The sequence below is a fragment of the Rhinolophus hipposideros genome (assembly GCF_964194185.1).
Source record: "Rhinolophus hipposideros genome assembly, chromosome: 8".
In the NCBI taxonomy this organism is placed as follows: Eukaryota; Metazoa; Chordata; class Mammalia; order Chiroptera; family Rhinolophidae; genus Rhinolophus; species Rhinolophus hipposideros.
In genome coordinates this window covers 73,684,071-73,706,747 of record NC_138054.1, presented here as the reverse complement: position 1 = coordinate 73,706,747, position 22,677 = coordinate 73,684,071, and the positions used below count along the sequence as shown (strand labels likewise).

At 51.3% G+C, this 22,677-nt stretch overlaps 4 protein-coding genes across 4 annotated transcripts; 2 read left to right on the top strand and 2 right to left on the bottom strand.

The window, feature by feature from the left end:
* Positions 1-5: 5 nt before the first annotated feature.
* Positions 6-4,993, bottom strand: TMEM234 (transmembrane protein 234). The gene is made up of 5 exons (XM_081055729.1): positions 4,911-4,993; positions 4,467-4,618; positions 3,624-3,690; positions 1,012-1,104; positions 6-745 (listed from the first exon to the last, which is right to left on the bottom strand). The coding sequence occupies exons 1-5, from the start codon at positions 4,924-4,926 to the stop codon at positions 651-653; spliced, it is 423 nt and encodes a 140-aa protein (XP_080911855.1). The 5' UTR covers positions 4,927-4,993; the 3' UTR covers positions 6-650.
* EIF3I (eukaryotic translation initiation factor 3 subunit I) lies at positions 4,925-11,588 on the top strand (the record flags this gene model as incomplete). Its single annotated transcript, XM_081055725.1, is given in 14 exon segments — positions 4,925-4,935; positions 4,937-4,989; positions 4,992-5,019; positions 5,021-5,042; positions 5,136-5,228; positions 6,489-6,576; positions 6,874-6,939; positions 7,896-8,045; positions 8,128-8,255; positions 9,954-10,064; positions 10,180-10,269; positions 10,567-10,640; positions 11,168-11,260; positions 11,395-11,588. Coding segments are annotated over 14 exon segments (1,089 nt in total). The 3' UTR covers positions 11,477-11,588.
* Positions 11,580-17,640, bottom strand: LOC308500572 (myotubularin-related protein 9-like). The gene is made up of 10 exons (XM_081055720.1): positions 17,345-17,640; positions 17,058-17,166; positions 16,692-16,817; positions 16,426-16,599; positions 15,741-15,967; positions 14,074-14,235; positions 13,769-13,910; positions 13,466-13,686; positions 12,042-12,193; positions 11,580-11,960 (listed from the first exon to the last, which is right to left on the bottom strand). Exons 1-10 carry the CDS (start codon positions 17,527-17,529, stop codon positions 11,827-11,829), a joined length of 1,632 nt encoding a protein of 543 aa, XP_080911846.1. The 5' UTR covers positions 17,530-17,640; the 3' UTR covers positions 11,580-11,826.
* Positions 17,641-19,536: 1,896 nt separating this feature from the next.
* Positions 19,537-22,445, top strand: FAM167B (family with sequence similarity 167 member B). Its single transcript, XM_081055728.1, has 2 exons — positions 19,537-19,997; positions 20,661-22,445. The coding sequence occupies exons 1-2, from the start codon at positions 19,740-19,742 to the stop codon at positions 20,889-20,891; spliced, it is 489 nt and encodes a 162-aa protein (XP_080911854.1). The 5' UTR covers positions 19,537-19,739; the 3' UTR covers positions 20,892-22,445.
* The last annotated feature ends 232 nt before the right edge of the window (positions 22,446-22,677 follow it).

Sequence of the window (22,677 nt, the reverse complement as noted above, 5' to 3'; positions counted from 1 at the left end):
CCTCCGTCTGTTAACTACAGATTTATTATAGGCTACTACTCGCCGGGCATTACGCCATATGCTGGAGTTAGGCAGTGCTAGGGCTCACGGGTGTCCATCTGCTTGACAGGGGTAGGCAGTTGAAGATTCCCACCCACCTCATGGGTGGGACATGCAAGGCTAACATCTCCCCTACATCTGCCATTCTGATGCACCTTCTTCTCCGTTCCCCCCTCAGCCAGCCAAGGCTTTCTGACTGAGCCCTGGAGGCCTCCTGTTTGCATTTCTGGTTCAAAGGCTATAGCTGGCCCTCTCTATGTAGCTGGGGTTCTGCAGTCCAGCGACCCTGTTGCTGTGACGTTCCAGATCAGGCCATAGTAACGGGCTGGGCAGGGGGCCTGACGTGACAGCAGGAAGAGAGCTGTTGGGGCAGAGGTTTGCTGAGCGGTGTGTGAAGTTTCTTGTGCTAAATCCTAGCAGTTGAACAGCACTTAAAAGTTACAAAACTCTTTCACTCTTGTTCTTTTATTGTGAGCCACGAGGTAGCTATTATCCTTGTAAGACATGAGAAAGCTGAGGTTCAGAGGGTAAGTGCTAGGTCCATCTGCTTGCACTTCATGGCCCAAAGGGCTTTCTGGAGAGAGCAGAACTGGAGAGTGGTGTCGGCCCACTCAAAGGGTAGACGGTTGCCCCTGGGTCTTGTTCATTGAGCTTGTGATGCAGAGTGTAATTCCTGCCACGGTGAGCAAGATGCCTGCGAATGCTCCTAGGATAATGGGTAGAAATTGAGGGGCTCTGAGCCCAGCCATGCCAATAGGAGCTGAACGAAGGGCTCAGAAGGAGTCTGTCCCCAGACTGTCCAGGGGAAGAAAACTCTGATGTCTGCAAGGAAGCAGGGGAGCTACAGAGGAAAGGGATAGGATAGAGGAAGGTCCTCTACTCACCCGCCCATGGAAGATGGCTCCGGGAAAGAACTAACCCAGGGGTGTCAAGGCCCCTGCTGCTTTCCATACTTGCAGTGGTCTCACTTACGTTTTCCACCAATATCTTCTCCAAGGAACTTCCCGACAATCAGTGTGAAGACAATGGCCAGAGAGTTACTGATGGGCACAGCTAGGGTCAGATCTGAGTGATAAGAAGGAAAAGAATCTCTGAGATGCAAAAATTACCTTCCTAAGCACAAAACACTTCCATTTCATCATCATCAAGACAGCCTTTTTAAAACAGGTATCTCATGGCCCCATTTCCCAGATGAAGGCAAAGCAAAGCTGAGGCTTCAAGCCCAGGACTTCTGACTGCAAATTCACTGCTCCTTCAGGATTTCAGCATAAAGACCTAAACTACAAGGTCTGGGACAAACCTGGTTTTGCTGATAAGGATGAGATCTCAGAGCCCACAGGAGCAGCAGAGCAAGTGCAATAACACCAAACATAGCCATCAGTTATTAAACATATATCATGTGCTGGATGCTCTGTGTACATATCTCATTTAATCTTCACAACACTGCAAGAAGAGCATTATCATCATTTTGCATAGATAAAGGAAACAAAGGCTCAAAGAAGTCACATCCATTGAGGCAAATTGAGGATTTAAACCAAAGTCTGCTCGACTCCAAAGCTGTGCCCTTCCTGAACTAAATAAATGCATATGGACAAACCAAAACAGCAGATGAAGCACATTTTATTTCTGTTTCAGCTCAGGCTGGGGCATTGAGGAATTCAAGAAGAGAAAACAATGTCAGAAGTCGGAGGCCAGGTACCTGTTCAGGACAGACCCCACAGGGCTGGGCCTTAGGTAGAGGTCACCATAGCCCAGGTTCTGTTCCTTAGTTTTGAAGCTCCAATGAACTGACTCCCAATAAACAAACTTGAAAAAGACTAATGGAGATAACAACACTATTAACTTAAAATGTACTACACTTAAAATGTGTTAAGAGGGTAGATTTCATGTTAAATATTCTTGTCACACACATACAAAAAAAAAAAAAAACCCGAATGGATAAAAGAAGCTGCATTACTTGTTTACAACAAGGCTCAACTGTCAGACTGGCATGCTTAGGTGGGCTCCTCAGCACATTTTTTCCCAGCACTCCCAGGTCTCACCTGCTTCAGGTAAAGGAGGAGAGAACTGTCCTGCTCCTCATCCCCTGCGAGGCTCCACCATGGCTGGCATTCCCCATCCAAGAAACTTACACAACCCCTACCTATTCAGAGCTGCTCCCTTAAGCTTACACACCTTGCATCGAATGCTGGCGGTGGCTGCTAAAGACTGACTGGTTTGCAACAGTAGATGGGGGAAGGAAGCATCATGGTCAATGGAAGAGCAAGGACACTGGAGTGATGAAGACATCGGCTTCCCTATATAATCTTGGTTAGATCACTCAGACACACTGCGCCTGTTCCCCACACATAAAACAATGATAGCAAGATAACAACGTATTCTTACAACACGGTTGTTTTAGGATGAAATATGATAATGCATGTATAGTCTCTGGCTAAGGTAGGTGCTTAGTAGTGACCACTGTTCTGATTATTAGAATGGGTGGATGTTCAACGATAGACACTGAGTAGGCGGATGAGATAACAGGATCCTAACGTTGCAGTTTGCTCAAAACTTAGTAAATGGCTAACTGCAGTCTGGCCAGAGGGTTCAGCATTCTTGGGCAACAAGGAGTGCTAGAGGATTTAAAACTTTCTATTAAATGAAGTATTATGAGAAGCCCAAAATGTAAAAGAGATACAAGTGGAGTATCTCTAGTTGAAACTGAGGAGGCAGGTCTGAAGGTTGACCTATCCCCTCACCCTCCCATGGCCTCTGAGGGGTTCCTCAAAGCTATTGGGGCCCAAACTCCCCTCAAATCCCTGGGAGGCCTGGGTGAGACTCCAGAAGAAGTGAAACCACAGCACGGGGCGGGGGGGGGGGGGGGGGGGAGGGGGGGCGGCTACCTCTCATAGCACAGTTCAGGAGCATAAACTTTATGGTTTCAAATCCCTCTACACTGATACGCTACAGTGTATCAGTGTATCAGTTTATCTCTGTCTTAAGAGAGATAAAATAAGTTCCCCAAAGTTTTGTACTTCATCTCCTAAATGGAGATAATCATGTCTCCTTCATAGGGTCATGATGAGAATTAAATAAAATATGTAAAACTAGCACAGCATCTGATGCAGTAGAGGACAGTCAACAAACAATAGGGGAAAGGAAATTTATATTTATTGAGCTCCCACAGTGTGTACCAGGTACTCTGCTAGAAACTTCTCACACACTGAATTTAATCCTCTCAATGCTATGAAGCCAACTGTATAAAACCAAGGCTCAAATAAGGGACTTGCTCGAGATCGGCCAGGTAGCACACGGTGGATGTGAGTGTCAAAGCCAGCCCTTGGCACAGCAAAATGAACCTCCCTTCTTCCGCTGCTGCACAAGACTGCCAGGCTTTATACCAACCCTAGCGCCTGGCAGCATACTCATTAACCAGCCCCCCACGTCGCTACTGCTCAGAGAAGAGGGTACAAAGAAGGAACCAGAGACAGTGGGCTCTCCCTTCACTCCAGGTGAAGGAGGTATCGCAGGCACCCTCCCCAAAGTGACTCATAGGTGGCCTCCATCACTAAGCATAGCAGTTCTGAAAGCCAGAGACCCACCTGTTGATGCCAAGGTGAGGTAGTAGAGAAGGGAGCCACACTGGTTAAGGAAAAAGGGCATCAGGTACTGAAAACAGAAGAAATCTGGAGTCAGTGGGATTGCTGGACTGAGGACCACTGCCTTCTTTGAGCTTATATGACTTTCCTTGGAGGGAAGTCTAGCTGTAAGGGTCCAGGACGCACTAACCCCCTGAAAAGGCCTTTTCCAGGACAGAGGCAAAGTTATTGACTGAATTCCTTTGCCCCGAATGCCCTCTCCCTCAGCCCTGCTAGTTCCCATCCTCCCCATCCTGCGAGTCCCTGAGGGCCAACGTCACTCCTGCCAAGAAGCCTTCCCGAGTCCCCTAGCTCCAGCCTCCCTCCTCTGAACTCATGCAGCACTTTATCTGTACCTCTGATAGCCCTTAGCCCTGAGAGGTGCTTGTGTCATTGTCTTGCTTTCCCCACAAACCTAGACTGACAAGTCAGAGGTAATTCTCCATATCCTTCCTTATCTCCCTCCCCAGGGCCAATTTGATCCCCAAGGCCTCCCTCTGGAAAGGTCTATTGGCTCACCATAATCACATAATCATAGCAGCCATAGATTAAACACTGATTATGTACTAGGCCCAATGCTAAGTGCTTTATGTGCCTCATCTCATTTAATCCTCACAACTGCCCTATAAGATGGTTACCATTATTATTCCTACTTTACAAATGATGAAACTGAGGCTCAAAGAGGACAAGTGACTTATCTAAGAACTAGCAAGTCCGTGGTGGGGCGCAGATTCTGACCCAGACCTGTTTGACTCCAGAGACTAAATTCCTGGCGGCGCTACCCCGAGAGGTCATTTACAGACGCACCTCAATATTCAAGAAGAGGGTCTTCATCTCCTGCACCAACTGCCGGACCCAGGTCCGCTCATGAACCTGCTGCAGGCGGGAGGAGGCCCGTTTCAGCAGTGGCTGTGTGCCACCCCACAGAGCGGCCACGAGCACCAGAGCCAGCACCTGCCCTGGATGGAGATGCGAGTGACCCTCTCCCCGCCACCAAACGGCTGCGAGCCGGGCCCAGCCAGCCTCCGGCCTCCCATCTTCCAGCTAGTCGCCCCCACATCCTTCCTCCGCTTTCCGACGCCCCAGATGCGATTGACCCTGGAAGTCCGGGGAGATGGATCCAGGACCCCGGGATTTGAGGTTGTAGCAAGGGTCGGGGTTAGGTGATGGAAGTGGAGCAGGAAATGGCCTCGCGGGTGGGAAAGGCGGAAGATGGGAAAAGCCCAAGGAGGGGCGGGGCCGCCTACCCACCGACAGACGCCGCCATGGCAACGCCGCTCTTGCACTTCCGGGAACGGAGGGACGGAGACCCACAATCCGGAAGTGACCCAAGCCTCTTCCGGTCCTACTCACGTTGCCGCCGCTCGCGTCACCGCAGGGATGGTGAGTTCCACTGTGTTGAGGGTGTCGCGGTGGGGGTACGGGGTTGGGGCAGGGGCCGATTCCCGCGCTGATACTCCTATCCTGTCCCCACAGAAGCCGATCCTGCTGCAGGGCCATGAGCGGTCCATTACGCAGATTAAGTACAACCGCGAGGGAGACCTCCTGTTCACTGTGGCCAAAGACCCTGTGAGCGCCGCGGGGCGGGCGGGCGGGACCGCTCGGGGAGGGCCCGGGAGGGGGCGAGTTCATTTTGTCGGGGCGATGGGTGGACAAGCCAGTGTTGCCGCGAGCGGGGAACCAAAGAGCGCCCCATTCTAAGGAGTAGGGAGAGACCATTCCGGGGGTAGGTGGGCGAGAGCATTCTACCCGGAACGGTGGGAAGTAACTCATTGTTGGTAGCAGAAGGGAGTAACCGGGAGAAGAAAAGCAAGAAACCATGGTGGAAGTGGGGAGGGATGAGGATCAGTTCGTTCTGGGCACCGGGAGGAGACCATTCCTGGGGAGGAACCAAACTGTTCTACCAGGACCGGGGAGCAGACCACTTCTAGAGGGGAAGGCTTGGAAAGGTGTTCCCGGTCTTACTTAGGTCAGTCCTTCCGGGCCCCAGCCTGCCACTCGCTGGGTGCCGACAGCCCCTCGCAGTGCTGCCTTTTGAAGTACGTCCACAGGAAGGAAGTGAACTCGAGTGGCTAACTGTGGGCGCTCTGAAGCCAAACAGACCCGATCTGAATCCTGCAGCTACTAGTAATGTGACTTTGAGCGTGTCATTTAACCTTTCTAAACTTCAGGCTTCTTTTTATAAAATATGGGTGCCAATAGTACTTCCCTCATGGGGTTGTCTGAGATCATTCCAGTAAGGAGCCTGGCTAGAGCTTAGCACAGAACGTGGTGTGTATGTATGCCTAATTAATGTTAGTCACTTATATTTTAAATTCTTTAGACATCGTTTTATTGGAATAGCTTCACAGCTGCTCTTTGAAGAAGGCATTATTGTCATGGCCATTTTACAGATGGAAAAACTGAAGTTCAGAGAAGTACTGTATTTGAGCTAATACAGTGAGATAGTGGCAGAGCAAGAACTGGAACCCAGACTTGCCGACTATCCACAGCTCCCATTTGGACAGGACACCCAAGCTGTTTTTCTGGACTGGCATGCAACTTGATCTTTTATTTTTCTAAGGGTTTAGGAGTCTGACGGAGGGCTGGGACAGTGGCAAATGGAGACGTTTTTGCAAGCCTCCTGATTCCCCTGCTACTTACCTGCAGGAAGGAGGAGAATTCAGGCATTGCTCTTTTTAGCAGCAACCTGCTGTTTCCCAAGAGAAGAGCAGGAGAGGGCAGTGTGTGGCCTAGCGAGAGACTGCTGAGGGTTCCTGGGGCAAAATAGGAGGCCATGGCTCTGCCTGGGAGTGTACCATCCTGTCACATTGTCTTTGACTCCTGCAGATTGTCAATGTATGGTACTCTGTGAATGGTGAGAGGCTGGGCACCTACATGGGCCATACTGGAGCTGTATGGTGTGTAGACGCCGACTGTATCCTTGGCTTTTCTCTGAGTCTGTGTTCCCAGTGTCTGCCAGCAACAGAGAGGCTGTTGACTTGGAGCTGGGAATTTGGGATGCAATTGTGTGTCTAGAGAATGATACCTACCTCCTCCTACTCCCTGGTCTGTTCACCGGTTGGGGGAACATTTAGGACAGGTTCCAGTTCTGCATGAGGAGGTTAGAATGCTCTGAGGTAAGAAAGGAAGAAGGGTTCTCGGGGGCTGAACAGGGGAGGTGATTCCCTTGGGCTCAGATGAACTTGGTCATGTTTCTTAACACTCTCTTCAGGGGACACCAAGCATGTCCTCACTGGCTCAGCTGACAACAGTTGTCGTCTCTGGGACTGTGAAACAGGTAAGTCTGGGTCATCACTTCTTCAGCAAACAGTGAGGACCTACAGTGTACTGTTTAAGTGAACAGGTTCTGAGGAAATAGAGGTAAATCCAGAGATGGTTCCTAGTCTAGGGAACAAGAGACAGATGAGAAAATAAGGAAGACCGACGAGAAAAGAGGCACTATAGTAAAATATAATCCATGTTAGAGGAAGCATAGAGCACTGCAGAAATCCAGAGGGGGCAACTGGCTGCCTTGGAATGAGAATGGAAACAGCCCAGGAAAGTTTCCCAAGGTAAATGTCATATGAGCAGGGGCTTAAAAGATGAGAAAGACGTCATCACTTTGGCATACGCAGGAATGAAAGCATGGCAAGTGTCGTGTCCAAGTCATCTGATCTGGCGGGAGTTCGTTTCTTGAGGGGAGAAGTAGACAGTCAGTGGAGAGAATGAAGCAGACTAGGAGCAGAACAGGCTTTGAATGCCACACTCAGGAGCTTGGTTTATTCTGTAGGACTTGGCATGCTGTTTAGGTCCCTGAGCAGAGAAGATTGGTGGTCTGTGTTTAGTTTTAGCAAGCTCAGGGAGCAATGGGGAACATTGGAAGAGCTGAGACTAAAGACGGAATCTTGTTAAGCTACTCCATGTAGTAAATATTTACTGGGCACCCAACTCTGTGCCAGGTCTATGCTGGGTACTAGGGACACAGAGAAATCAGCGTAGGTCTTTGCTGTGGAGGAGCACATTCTGAGGGGCAGAAAGATGTCTTGCAATCCTCTCTGAGCAGTGCCACATAAGCAGTGTCTGAGGAGGGGCTGTGGGGAAGAAGTGAAAAGACTTGAGCCAAAGTATAGCAGTGAGGAAGAGGAGGGGGGTGGGATAGAGTTACTAGAGCAGGAGAAACAGTGAGAAGCAGGTGTAGTGTCCTCCCTGTGATGGCAATGGGCAAGGGGTAGCCCAGACTCTGCCTGTCCCCAGGAAAGCAGCTGGCTCTCCTCAAGACCAATTCAGCTGTCCGGACCTGTGGCTTTGACTTCGGGGGCAATATCATCATGTTCTCCACGGACAAGCAGATGGGCTACCAGTGCTTTGTGAGCTTCTTTGACCTGCGCGATCCCAGCCAAATCGGTAAGGGCTGGGGCCAGGGCTGGGCTTGAGGGAAAGGGCACGGCTCCAAAGCCCAGGGCCTGACATCTGCTGCCCCACACAGACAGCAATGAGCCCTACATGAAGATCCCTTGCAATGACTCCAAGATCACCAGTGCCGTTTGGGGACCTCTGGGAGAGTGCATCATCGCGGGCCATGAGAGCGGAGAGCTCAATCAGTATAGTGCCAAGGTAAGGGGCTGGGTGGGGCTCGAGCCCACCTGAATGATTCCCTACAAAAAGGCAGGATAGCCCAGGGGCTGAGAGTAAGGGCTGAATTCAGATACAGGTTTCACCACTTTTTGAGCTGTGTGATCTTGAGAAAGCCTGTTTATCTGTAAACTGTTTCAAGGGTCTAATATGACATCACGTGTTTGAAGAACTTGGGACAGATTACTCAGGATCTGTTAATAAGGATCACAGTTAAGCATTTTCCTGCCCCCCTAGAGTGCCAGGCCCTGTGCTGGGATCTGAGGACAAAGAAGTGAATCAAACGTGAGCCCTATCCCAGGAGGAGGCAGATTCGCAAATAGCTAGCACATGAGTCAGATTGTGAGTTGTGCCACCAGAGAGATCTCAACCAAGTACAGGAAGTGCCCTCTGTCACAGAGGAGATGGTACATACATTAAGCCATGAAGAATAAATGGAACTTCACGCAGGAAGAGAAGTATATTACACGGGAGCGAAAAGCAACACACTCAAAGGCACAGAGTTAAGGGAGTGTGTGGATTCTTTAGAAGATCAGGCCTGGTATCATTAGAATGCGGTGACCATAAAGGTTAGTCATTCTCTCAGCAAGCTCTGACTGTGGTACACTAAGCACCAGGCCTTACCTTCAGGAAGGGAATGGGAACCAAAGTCAAAGGTCAAATGCTTGGTGCTAGCAAATAGTGGAGCTGATCTGTGTCCCCGCGTAGGCCAGACTGCAAAGCTGGTGTGTGTTCCCCAAAATGTAAGAGCCAGATACATCCCTAACACGTGTCCAAATTGATGGAGGAGACAAAAGTACATTCTTCCCTCAGAATAGGTAAAAAGAATTAAGGAAAGGAAATGAATGTTTTCTGAGGGCCTGTTATGTGTGAGGCAACAGTGCTCAGGGCCTTTCATTCATCTCACAAATGTTTACAGAGCATAGGCCAGGTACCTGTCACAATAAAGTCAAATAAGACACAGTTCCAGTATCCTTAGTGACCCTGGACAGTGGGCTCTCAGTTTTCTAGATAGAGAAATTAAGGCACAGAGAATTACTTTTAAGGGCAGATGCTAAAACTCTGCTTTTTGTACTACACAGTCGAGCAGATTATGGGAAGGGAAATTGGATGAAATGGCCCTTTGAAAAGAACTAAGAAAGGGTGGACATGCAGCAGTCCTGATGGACTGGGACCCTGGCAGGGAACGGGGATGAGCTCAGGCTCTTATTAGCTGCATGATCTCCAAGTCACTCCTCTGAAAACTGTTTTTTCCTTTTAAATTTTCCATTAACATACCCACGTAATAGGATTGTTGTGAGGATTAAATGAAGCAGGTATTGTTAAGTGTTCAGCACAATGCTTGGCAAATAGCTGTTTAATAAATATTTGTTGAAAAAAGGAATAAATGGAAACTGCTCTAACATTATAATATGATGATTAATTAGTAGGTCCATAGATTTGTCACCATAAACATGTGTTTTCCTAGATGGACTAGCAGTGTTTATGAAATTTGTACACATGGGCCAGGTTAGGATGTAGGCATTGCCTGGGGAGAGTGAGTAAATGTTGATTCAGGAGAGAGCTAGTCCCAAACCAGACCTCCCCTCCCCTTGATAGGACAGGAAGTAGTATAGAACCTGGTTGGTGGGGCGAGTGGGGTTCAGGCGGGTCAGAGCCTCACTCTCCTCTCTTCCGCAGTCTGGAGAGGTATTGGTGAACGTTAAGGAGCACTCCCGGCAGATAAATGACATCCAGTTATCCAGGGACATGACCATGTTTGTCACTGCATCCAAGGACAACACAGCCAAGGTGATCCTGGGCGAGGGGTCTGGCAGGGCTGCTTTCACACTCTTGCACAGCTCTCAACTTGCCCAGCTTCCCCCAAGAAGGCTCCTTTTACAGATTTCCCTGCATCTCTCTCCAGCTCTTTGACTCCACAACCCTTGAACATCAGAAGACTTTCCGGACAGAACGTCCTGTCAACTCAGCTGCCCTGTCTCCCAACTATGACCATGTAAGGGAACCCCACCCAGGCTTCCTCAGAATACTTCCAGGTTCTAGGTGTTTGTCTAGCAATTAAGATACGAACTCTGGGGGGGAGTCGTGTCCGGCAGAGGAGATTCTCAGAGCATCGACAAGGCTGAAGGACTGAAAAGCCAGGGGACCAGGCAGGGGGTGGCTGAAGTATGTCCCTTGCCCTTACTATCCTCCCAGTCTGATGTGGGAGGTACTAAGTTTATAGGGTGTGGAGGGCAAACAAAATGGGCTTGCCTGTCTTTTGGGCCTGTCTAGGGTTTCTTCTTCCCTTTAGGTGGTGCTGGGCGGTGGTCAGGAAGCCATGGATGTAACCACCACCTCCACCAGGATTGGCAAGTTTGAAGCCAGGTAAAGGGGGAGGGAGCTTTTCCAAATTGAAACCTCATGGAGTGTCTTTCATAATGGACACAAACCGTGTAACTGAAGAGAATTCCCTTATTTCAATGGCTGCTAGAAAATGCAGCCAGATCTGTGGCCCTCCTGTGACAAGTGTGTTATACAGCAGTTAAGAGCATGAACTCGGGGCTCACTCTGATATGCTAGACACATCGTTGTATTTCTCTGTGCCCAGTTATCCTCAGCTGTATAATGAGGACAGTGATAATATACTTACCTCATGTAACTGTGCAGATTAAATAAATGAGTTAATACCTATTAAGCTCTCAGAACACTGCCCAGCACGTAATAAGGAAGTGTTAGCTATGTATGCAGGAGGACACTTGGGTCCATTCTTTCCCTGACTTCATCTTATTTCATTCACATTTATTTCCCCTGAACCCAGTATCCCCACTTTACAGTTTGCATTGGGGAGTGGTACTTCTGAAGTGTTTTGGAAGGAGATGAACTGTCCCTTCTCACCATCCTCTCTCCTCCAGGTTCTTCCACTTGGCCTTTGAGGAAGAGTTTGGAAGAATCAAGGGTCACTTTGGACCTATCAACAGTGTTGCCTTCCATCCTGATGGCAAAAGGTAGGGCCTGGTGAAGGGAGCTGAGCTCAGCCCGGGTCTGGTCCTTGCCCCACAGGCCCACCCTCTGCTCTTTTCCCATAGGCCTGCCTTCCCCAGAGCAGGCATCTGACCGGCCCCTGGCTATTTCTTTGCAGCTACAGTAGCGGTGGAGAAGATGGTTATGTCCGCATCCACTACTTCGACCCACAGTACTTTGAATTTGAGTTTGAGGCTTAAGAAGTTGGATCTCCATCCTGGCCAGGGAAAGGTTTCCAGGCCAGGGCTCACAGAAAGTTTTGGACTCTGAGAAATAATAAATTAGTTTGGAAATAAATGATTTCTGGTCAGCTCTTTTGTAGGGTCTATTTAATCATTTCCCCTTCTCAGTGTGACACCCCACCACACTGATACCAGTCATGGATACCTTTATTATTTGGACCTTCTCCGTATACTTTGAACACTTCAAACCTGGAACTTCAATATTATGGGGTAGGCTGGTTGCAGGCAACCTCATCCAAGATCCAAAGGTGCTGAGGGGCCTGGAGAGGTCTCAGGAATGTCTCAGCCACTATGCAAGTGGCCAGCGCTTAGGGCTGGGGCTCAGAGGCTGAAACCGTTGGCTGAGAGCCTTCCATCTTCTCCTTATCTGTCACTATTTGCCACACCTTCTCCCATGCTGCCTCTGAAGGCTCAGACGGGTGGATCCAGCGCAGAAACAGTCCTGAGGAGGAGGAGGAGGACTTGTAAGGAAGCTGAGCAGAGGGGATGACTCCCCAGGGGAGAATGTGGGGTTGGGGGTCACCTTGCCACAGTCGCAAGCTCTGAGGCTCCACTGAGGGCCAGATGGCCAAGGGATTGAGGACATAGAGTGGGTTCCGGAGTTTTCGTTGCTCTTTTGGCTGGTTGAGTCCAGACCACAAGGAGTGTGTTCGAGTTCTTACTTCACACAGGCATCTAGAGGGAGTGAGGGAAGGAGATTCCAGACTCAGCTATGCACTCTGGGATTCTGAGTGGGGGACCCTGGTTACCGCCACCACGGGGCAGTGATAACCTCCCCTTTTTCCTGCAAATGTTACTGCCAGTCATCCTGTACCATGCTCTAGAATAAAGTGGAACAAGACTTAAGGAGTTGAGCTTAGCTTTGCCTGAAAGTGTCAGAGAAGGCTAATTAGAGATGTGCCATTTAAGCTGGGTCTATCAGAAGTTCACCAGGTGTGTAAAAACATGGAAATACTTAGTGAATGTTGGTAGATCGGGACTGATGAATTTTTACAAAAAAACGGATGGGCGATGAAAGTGGAGATAGAGCAGTGTGGAGGCTATTCCAATGGTCCAAATGGAAAGGAAAAAGTATTGGAGTTGGTAGGAGGGGCCTTTAACAGGAGAGGATGAAGCTAAGAAATTTTTAGGAGAAAGGCTAAATACAAAGGATGGGGAGGAAGGAGGTAACCAAAGACAACAATTTCTAACCTGGAGGACCCATGAGTGGAGTTACGAAAACAAGGCGGTGGGGGAGTCTGGGCAATGAAAGATAACTAATTGTGACCTCCACATTCCTGGAGAGGAATAACCCGCCTCCCCCCCACCCCTCCATTTTAGTCTGATGAGAAAAAGATGGCTTTGGGGTGCTTATTGGGAGCATATGCAACCAAATAAAAATAGCTACCACTTGTGTGCCCACTATATGCCAGGCACTGGGCTAAGTACTTTCCATGCTTTTACTCAGCTAATCCTCAAACACACCCCTGATAGATTTTGGCTACAATCATGAACTTCTCTTTGCTACTGATGAGCTGAGACTCAATAGGAGTGGTGGAGCCAGAATTTGAGCCCAAACACCTAAACTCAGCTTTCAGACTCTGTTCTATCGCTTCACTAGAATCAACCTTGCAAAGTGGTAGAGAGCCCCAGAAATGATTTATTTTTGCAGCAACTTTCCCTTTCAGTCTTTGTTTTTAAACTAGGGGTGCAATTGCTCTTGGCTATGGACAGAGTGGGTAAGTGCAAAGGATTGGCCTTGGACCCCCCTATCTCAGCGTTTGCAGAAGTTAGGAGGAAATGTGAGATTTGGAGGTCGGGGCAGAGAGGGCACTCGGATTTTTCCTAAAAGAGAAACTCATCTGAACGGGAAAGATGTCTTCTAGGGAAGTAAAGTGCTGGTGCAGCAGGTATCAGACCCTGTTCTGTGCCTGCCCCTGACCCCCCCTTGATACCCCCTTGGCTCACCTCTCCTTTTCACTGTTGCAGAGGAAGGTGCCAAAAGGAGAGGCATAGGCGTGTTCAAACAGGGCCAACAGCAGGCCCTCCCCAAACTCCAGCGACAGCGGGAACTGGCGGCCCAGCTGCCACACACAGTCCAAGAAGAGGAGAAAGGTGGGTGCCTCATGCTTGGGGCGGGCATGGGAGAAGGCGGAGTGGGCACAGCGCAGCTGGAAGGGATGGCCAGCCTGGGGAAGGGCAGAGCAATGGGCACAAGGAAGTGGGGATTTCTAGAGAGGGGGTTAGGGTTGGGGCTGGGTGGCCACTTACCTGGATCCACTCTCGCTCCACCAGTTCCTGGAACCCAGCCATGGTCCGGCTCAAGGGGTCCAGGATGAGTTGGGCCAGTGAAGTCACAAGAACAGTACTGTCCATGCCTTCAGCCCCATGCACCAGGATGCAGGCCCCTTCCCTGTGGGCTCAGGGCTGGTCAACAGTGGCCAGTCCTTCCCTGCCTGGGGTGACCAGGCCAAGAATAGAATGGGCCCAGTACTGGGATGTATTCGCTTACTGAGATAGGTGCTCAGGGATTGAGAACCCTGCTCTGTTCTCTGTCTCTAGGGTGGGGCTCTTACCTATCCATGCCCTGTGCGGCTAGGCAGGCGGTGCTTAGTGCCTCCTTCACATGTGCCAGCCAGCGGCAGCCCTCTAGTCGACTAAGCCAGCAATCCATGCTCTGCTCCAGGTCCCCACAGGCTTCCACCAGGCGCACGAAGCTCTCCTGCAGGGGCCGCCCCCTGCACAAGTGAGAGTCTTGTCATTCCTCCCCCAGCCCAAGTTCTGGTGAGCACAGCCTGAGAACAAATGCTCCAGACCCAAGAGGGAGACACAGAACCCAGGACACTTTGAGGAGCCCACCTAATCTGATGGAAATGATTCAGTATCCTTAAGAATTCCCCAATCTGATGGAGGATACCCAAGACCCTTTGGGGAGACTTATTCTGTTGGGGGGCACAGAATTACCTGGAGAAGGGCCACGTAGCCCTCTGGGGAAATGCTCTGGGAAACCCCCAAGTTGATGAAAGTATTACAGTATCCTTGAAGAACCCCAATCTGATGAGATCTACTCCCTGGGGAGCCCCCAGTCTGACAAGAGAAACACCACACTTGGGATTCTGGTATCTGCTCCTACTTCCCAGAAACTGCTCGAATCAAGATCACTAGTGACCTCCTGCCAGAAAATCTTTTTTAATTATTATTTTGTATTGTTCAATTACAGCTGTTACGTTAGTTTCAGGTATACAACATAGTGGTTAGACATATGTATAACATACAAGGTGATCACCCCATAAGTCTAGTACCCACCTGGCACTATTCATAGTTATTGAAATATTACTGACTATATTCCCTATGCCGTACTTTACATCCCATTTAAAAGCTGTCAGTGCCTTTAGGATAAAGTCTAAGCTCATAATCATGGCATTCAAGACCTTTGCTGTGCCCCGGTCACCTCTTTAGCCCCACCTTTCTCTACCTTTACCTTACACTCTATACTCCCACCGTACTAAAGTACTTGCAGTTCCCCAAACAGGACAAATGACCCGGCTCCCTGCTGTACATACCTGCAGTGCCTTCCATATGGAAAGTCCTCCCACCTTCTGGCTAACTCCTCCTCCTCTTTCAAGTCTCAGCTAAAGCATCCTACTCTCAGGGAAACTTTCTTTGGGCTACCTGCACTAAGAGGGGTGCCTCTTCTGTGCTGCTGTTTATCATACTGAACTCTAAACTGCCCGTTTACTGCGGATTTCTCAGCCATGTCTGGGCTGGCCACCATCTCAGTGTCTGTGCTCAATCAATGTTGGCTGAATAAATGAATAAACAGAGTTTTGTATTCTGGATAGGGGAGCAGTGCACTCTCCTCAAAGCACAAAAACTTCCTCAGGACGTCACCTGGAGACAGAGGAAATAGATACAGCTGTGCAGGCACAGCACTCAGGGCAGGGCTAGGACAAATGGGGAGGTGTGTGTGTGCTGAGGTTATTCCTGGAAGACAACTTTCAGTTTAACGTAAAGACGTGCTTTTTCTTTCCAGCAGAGTTGGGACGCCCAGGAAGTAATAAGCGCTCTTAGTGGAGTGTGCTAGTGGGGATGCCGCCCTGGCGGGATGGCTAGCAGGAAAGGCCTAACAGTCCTCAAGTTTCCTGGGAGACACTCCTGCCCCTCCTATCTCCCCATGTCCCCATCCCCATCCATGAAGTGTCCTACAAAAGAGAGCCTAGGAGAGGATGGGAAGCCCCCTTACCTCTCCAGAGGCCGGTGCAGCCGTTTCCAGCCAGGGTAGGCGGCCTTAGCCTCGGTGCCGCCGCCAGTTAGGCGGGCCTGTTTGGCGGTCTGGGCCGAGCGCGTATCCACGATGAAGCCCCGGGTCCCATGGGGGGCTCCTTCCAGCACAGCTCGCAGCAGCTCCTCGTCCTCAGCGCAGCGCCGCTTCTGGGGCCCGGTCAGGGGCTGGCTGGAACGCAGCAGCACCTGCGGACAGGGACTCAGCTCTGGGAGCCGTACCCACCAGCCCTGGTTCAGGCACTCCGCTCAGGACGGGGTCTACACACTGGAGCGGTTCAGGGCGGGCTGGGGCACGGGGGCGGCGGGACTCGGAGTGGCTTGCGGCGGGAGGGGGCAGGGACCTGAGGAGTAGACTGGGCAGGTCCTGGGTTGACAAAGACAGGACTAGGCTTCAGCCGCCCAGACCGACCAGGGGCGGGGCCCGAGAGCCTAGACTCCTAAACCCGGAGAGGGGCGGGACCAGAGATGGGGAAGGCTGGATTGAGCAGCGTTGGCGGGGCTTGTCGGGGGCAGGACACGGCGTGGCCCGAAGGGCCGGAGCCGAGACAGTAGCCGGGCAGTGAATTAGCCCGGCCAAGGCAGAAAAAGGCCCGGAAAGGCCTCGGTTGGTCCTAGCGGCAGAGTCTGGGGAGGGGCGGGCTCACGGTTCCGCTGGGAGCGTGGTAGTAGCTGAGCACAGGGAAGCGGCCTCCTTGGCGGAAGCGGGCGCTGCGCGCCAGGGCATCGTCGCCCACTGTGCGAGGCACGATCACGGCGCGGGGGTAACTAGGGCACAAGCTGAAGTCCTCGTTCACCTCGCTCAGCCGCCACGCGTTGGTCTGCAGCGCAAGGAGGGGCGAAGGCCAGGTTTAGGGTGGCCGGTGAGTGCCACGTCCCCACGCCCTTCCCAGGCCCCCACGACCGCACCCACCTCGCGAGCTACTCGCTTGTAGTAGCGTTCCAGCGGGTGGAAGTGCCAGGCGTCGCCCAATCTCAAGCCCTTGGGACGGTAGTAGAACGGATAGGAGGTGATGACCGATTCCAGGGAGGACAGCGCCTGGGGAAGGAAGTCAGGGGATCCGGGAAAGGTCAGAATCGTCTCACCGGCGCCCTTCCAACCCCTCGGCTCCACAGCTTCCGCCTCTCCAAGTACTCCAGACCACCCTGCATCCCCTTGCCATTGGCTGTGCCCTGAGATAACATTGGCTGCTGAGAATCCTTGCTCAGTGGTCCCTGTTTACTCCTCTCGTTATGGGATGGGGGTAGCTTAAGGGGCTCGGGTGCACCCCTGGCGCACCTCGATGGAGCGGGCGATGTCAAGCGTCGCTTCCACGCCCTCTACGTCCAGCTGTAGCACGCGCAGGTCCTTACAGCGCAGCGTGATGGTGCCGGAGTCACCCGCGACCCTGAGGAAGGACGGGCTTAGGCTTAGTGTCCCCCGACCCTCCCCTCCCGACAGCAGGGCAGGAGAAACCAGGATTGGACGTTACGCGGGGGGACACCAGCTCCAACAGCGCTTGCTCTTTCCGCTCTACCCGCGGAGCTGCGAGGTCCCCACTCCCGGGATGTCCCCGCTACGCTCACCGCTTCTCGATGGAGTCGACACTACGCAAAAGCAGCAGCCACAGGTCTGGAGTCGCCTGGGGCCCTGGAGACAGCAGCAGGTGATGGCCGGTGACACACAGCGTGCCGCGCAGCGGGGGCGCCTCAGGGCCCCGCAGGAGCTCGGCTTGGGCCCGGCCGGTACGGATCAGCTCCGAGAACTCCATTCCCGCCTATGGTGGGCCTGGGGCCCAGCAAAAAGACAGATTCCTGTAGTGTCAGGCTGAAAGAGCGCGGGCTCTGAAAGGGACAGGAACTGGCGGGGCAGCTGGCGACGCCGGCAGGACAGCTGTTAAGGAGGCCCCTTAAAGGAAGAGATTGAACAGTATCACAGGAATTTCCCCTTCTTATTGCCAGCACCTCTTAGCGAGGACCCCAGTCAGAGCCTGTTAAGGAAACCTCAATTTTGTCATCTGTGAAATGGGGAGAATAATCTTGTTTAAGCCCTTGACCTCGCCTGATTTGCAGGAAACACTCAATATTTTTTTATTTTTTAGACTGGGATGTTGACACTCCAGCTGATTTAAAAAGGAGAGAAAAATGCCATCTTTTCTCCTAGACCTGGTGGAAGGGGTGGAAAGTGTAGGCGTGAAACGTAACTGCCTACTTCCTCCCTATATCTGAGGCTGGGTGAGGGGAAATCCCTTGGTCCACCTTAAATGCAAGCAGCTGTGTAGCCCGCTCCTTCCCCCCCCCCCACACCACCACAGCTGGAAGTCTCTGCCTGAGGGCGCCCTCTATGGGGGCCACTTCTGATTTAGTCCTGCCCTCTGGAGCCCCATCCCCTATCACTTCATCCTTTGAACACATACGAATTGCGGGTACACTGAGCTGGGTTCCATATTTGGTGTTGGAACCCAAAGGTGACTGAGGAGTTTTCTATTCATAAGGTTTTCAGTTCTGGTAAATTACACGAGATTAAACCGATTTACTGGAGGACTCATCCATCTAATTCTTTCATTTCTTAAACACTGATGTCTACAGCTGTGTTATGTACTGATTACTATAAGAGGAATAAGACCCACTCCTGCCTTCAAAGGGCCGTCTGGTCCACCAGGTTCCAAGCTCTTGTGTGTGTTGGGGAGGGGGGAAGGAGGCATGCAAAACCGTTCTTTCAAAAAAAAAAAAAAATCATACGTGGACCCTCATCATATAAACATAAAATTGGAACTACTCTATGAAAGGAACCAGATAATAGAGTACAAACTGTAAAATTCCAGACCAGCAGCACCAGCCGGGATGGGAATTTGTTAGAAATCCAAATTATGAGGCCCACCCCTGACCCCACATATACTAAATCAGAAACTCTGGGAGTGGGGCTAACAGTATTTTTAAAGAAGTTTTCTAGGTGATTCCAATGCATGCTGCAGATTGATAACCACTAGAAAGGTGTTTTTGTTTTTTTTTGTTGTTTTTTTTAAAGGCTAAACTAATCTATGCTGTTGGAAATTAGGGTAGTATTACTCTTCGGAGAGAAGTGACAGGCCAGGAGCACAAAGGCTGTACCAGTCTGGATGCTAGGAAAACAGAACTCTGTTGCTTGACCTAGGTGCTGGTTACATATGTGTGTTCAGTTTGGGAGAATTCATCAAGCCATGTACTTATGATAGGTGAATTTTTCTGTGTGTATGTTATTTTTTAATACAAAGTTGACAAAAGGGAACTGCTCTGGTTGAAGCCCTGGGAGAGGCCCTCCAGGAGAGGCAGGTCTAAGAGCAAGCCCATCCACAGCTCTCTCCCAGAGTCCTCGCTCAGCACAGTCTCTGAAGGATTTCCAAGGGAACCTGAAGTTCCTTAGAGTACAGCTTGAAATCTTTGATCTGCCCCAACAGAGAGTCAGTGACTTGTCAAGACCCCATAGCCAGCACCAGAACCCAAGTCTCCTGACTCCCAGACCAGGACTCTGGCCACTATTTCTTTGCTGACGGACGAACGCCATGAGTGAGGACGGGGGCAGCTTGTCAGCCTCCTATCCCCTCCCCACTCCCTTACTTGGGTGTTGGGAAAAGGGCCAAGACTCTGGTGTGGATGATGCTTTTCTTATCCTGCAGCAACTTCCTTTCTGGGAACTGGGTGTCTCCTTCTGGGCAAAGACAATAAAATTCATCCAAGGGGCCAGAGGAGCAGGGCTCCTCCTGCCACCACCCAGATGGGCATCACGTGGCTCCAGGGTTACAGTCCAGGAAAATCCCAGCCCTTGCACACTCGGCCTCTCATACCCATCTACTCACCCACCCTGATACACTCAGCCTCTTCCACCCACCTTGAGCATTCACTATCACACACACACTCCCTGCCACACTTCTTTCAGCTTTTGCCACTTCTCCCTGAACAGTATTGCCAGGCTTTCCCTAATTCCACTTACCCCAAACCCACCATGTCCTTGGGGCCACTGAAATTCCAGGCAGTGGGTGAAGAAGAGGAGGATGAGGAGGAAGAGAGCCTAGACTCTGTGAAGGCGCTGACGGCCAAGCTGCAGCTGCAGACACGGCGGCCCTCATATCTGGAGTGGACAGCTCGGGTCCAGAGCCAGGCCTGGCGGAGGGCCCAAGCCAGATCTGGGCTGGGGGGACCTGGGGCCATCTGCGGCTTTGACTCAGTGGATTCTGCCCTTGAGTGGCTCCGACGAGAGCTGGTAAGTCTGGTGGGGTGGGCAGCCTTGCAGGGGGCCTTGGGGATAGTACTTCTAAGGGCCCAAGACCACAGGTGAGGGGCAAAGATGCGAATGGACCCCACCTCCAGCAACTGCCCACTCCTATGGCTGTGTCCGGGGGCTGAGGAGCAGGAATGGATTTGTTCAGTGTTTTATTCAGGAGCCTTGCTGAAGGATTCCATTCAGTCTGCTGACCTTGTGCTTCTTTGGCTCAGGAGACAGTACAGATGGGAAAGGCATGGCCTCCCCTACTCTGGGAATTTGCTATATCCCAAAGACACTGTGAAGTACAAAATGAGGCACTAACCATGCTGGAGACAGAATCTGAGGAGACAAAGATGAAATAGGTGGCTTTACCCCAATATGTACAAATATAAAGATGTCCGGGCTCCATATGGGAGATTCCACTTAGTTATCTGGGATGGGGCCCCAGGCATGTGTATTTGTTTAACAATGGCTCCTTGTCTTAGTTTTAGAACCATCAGTATGGAGCAAGAGCAGAGAGAAGGGAAGGATCAAGCTGGGGTAAGAGGGGGTGTGGAGGACACATCCAGTGCAAGGCCCCAGGGTGTTGACAGGAAGGGAAGAACAGGGCTAGCAGCTGAGGGCTGGTGCAGAAGGCTGAAGTCCCCCGCTCTGCCACAGCAGGAGATGCAGGCTCAGGACCAGCAGCTGGCCAGGCAGCTGCTTCACCTGCGGGCCCAGCTGCACCGGCTGAAGGTGGACCAAGCCTGTCACCTACACCAAGAGCTGCTGGATGAAGCCCAGCTGGAGCTGGAGCTGGAGCCAGGGGCCGGCCTGGCCCTGCCCCCACCGCTGCGGCACCTCGGCCTCACACGCATGAACCTCAGTGCTCGGCGCTTCACCCTCTGCTAAGGGACGCCTGAGTGCTTCCTGGGCCACCCACTACCTCTTCCCCAGCCCGCCTGGAAAGGGGGAAGCAAGGGGTGCCCCAGAGGTGCCAGCACCTGGCGAGGGAGGGGTTTGGTGGGTACACACTGGGCTCTGAAAGCATCCTGTCCCTGCTGCTGCCCCAGTTGTGTGTGTGTGTGTGTGTGTGTGTGTGTGTGTGTGTTAGGGGAGGAGGTCACAGACCCCCACCAGGTTCCTCAATAAATGCCCTCTCTGCTTCCCATCAAGGTCTCCGCAGCCATTATTCAGGCTCAAGGTCGCTGAGTGTCATCTGTTGCTGGGACCAGGGATTCCATTGCAAGAGAGAAGGCCTGGGTTGGGGTGGAGATGAACTGATAAATCCCCATTTCCCCCACAGCTCCAGCTCTATGGCTCTATCTTATCAAGATCAGAACTGGGAAAGAACTTAAAATCCTAAATCACGTCCATGGTCCATGGAAGGTGACTTGAGTACGGGGGCAGCTGAAGAATGCAGAATCTGGTAGAACTGGACTCAAAGCCAGCTCCCCCATTTGTTTCTATCAGATTTGAGGAGGTCCCTTAATTCCTGAATCATTTCCTTTACCTCTAAAATGGCAGTGCTAATTCTCACTCCCCAAGTAGGTGGATGTGTCATAAGTGGGAGAATGCACAGTAAGCACTCAGTAAATGTGAACTATCCATTGCTTATCCTACTATCAGCAGTGGTATTATTACTATTGTGCTGAACCCAGAGATGGCCTGTGCCGTCCTCAGGTTCATAGCAAGGGTTGCTGACGCCTGCAGCCCAGACTATGGGCTCTGTGTCACTGTAGTTGGGTTTTGTGTTTTTTTTCACTTTGTATCTCTCAGCCTTTGTTTCTGTGTTACCCTCGTTGTCTGACTTTCCAACTCAGGCTTCCTCTTCCCCCCACCCACTTCCTGTCTCCCCCTTCCCTCTGCAGCTGAGGTACACACAGCATTGGCTTCCACCTCACAAACCCCAACAATGCTCTGTGGGCTCCCTTCCCCCAAACTGCTCACTCAATATAGGCTCAGGCAGTGGTGACGTGTTTATACTTTCCTCTGGGTGGGGTCAAGGCCCAGCTCTTGGGCCTGATAAAGGCCACCTGGAGGTCCTCATAACACTGATGACCTGGCCCTCAGCCTATGATGGGTGCCACCCTCAGTGTGGCCTCTGGGTAAAGGGAGATTCTTGGCCTGCTTGCTGCTGTGACAAGGTTCCTGCCTGTAACAGAAAATGCTGCCAGTCTGCTGCTTGCATCTGGGTGCTTGAGAAGGAGTGTTTGTTCTGTCTTCCACCTGTTGCGGGAGATGGTGCCAGGCTCTGCACCTCTAATAGGGTTGGTGGCCTTGCTACTACCTGAATTAGAATTGTTCCCCAACTCTCCAACCATCAGTAGTGGGTGTTGTCCAGTTCTCTAAAAGACACAGTGTTATCCTGCCTTCTTCCTTAAACAGCTTGTTGTCCTACATTCTGTCCATAACAGGAGTGTTAGCCTACCCTCTGACAATAATAAAGCTGTTGTCCTGTGCCCTGAGATGACATGGCTATTATTCCGACTGTAGCAGCCATGTTAGCCTGATGTTTGAAACGTGGGTATTCTGCTCTCCAACTACTTAACAGAGATATTATCCTCCCCTTTGCCCCTGAAATGATGTTACCTTTGCCCTCAGACTGTAATGAAAGGGTCCTTCAGCTCTCAGACTGTGACAACAGTGCTTCTTGCCTTTCACTGACAGCTGAGGGTGTGTCTGCTTGCCCTTGCTC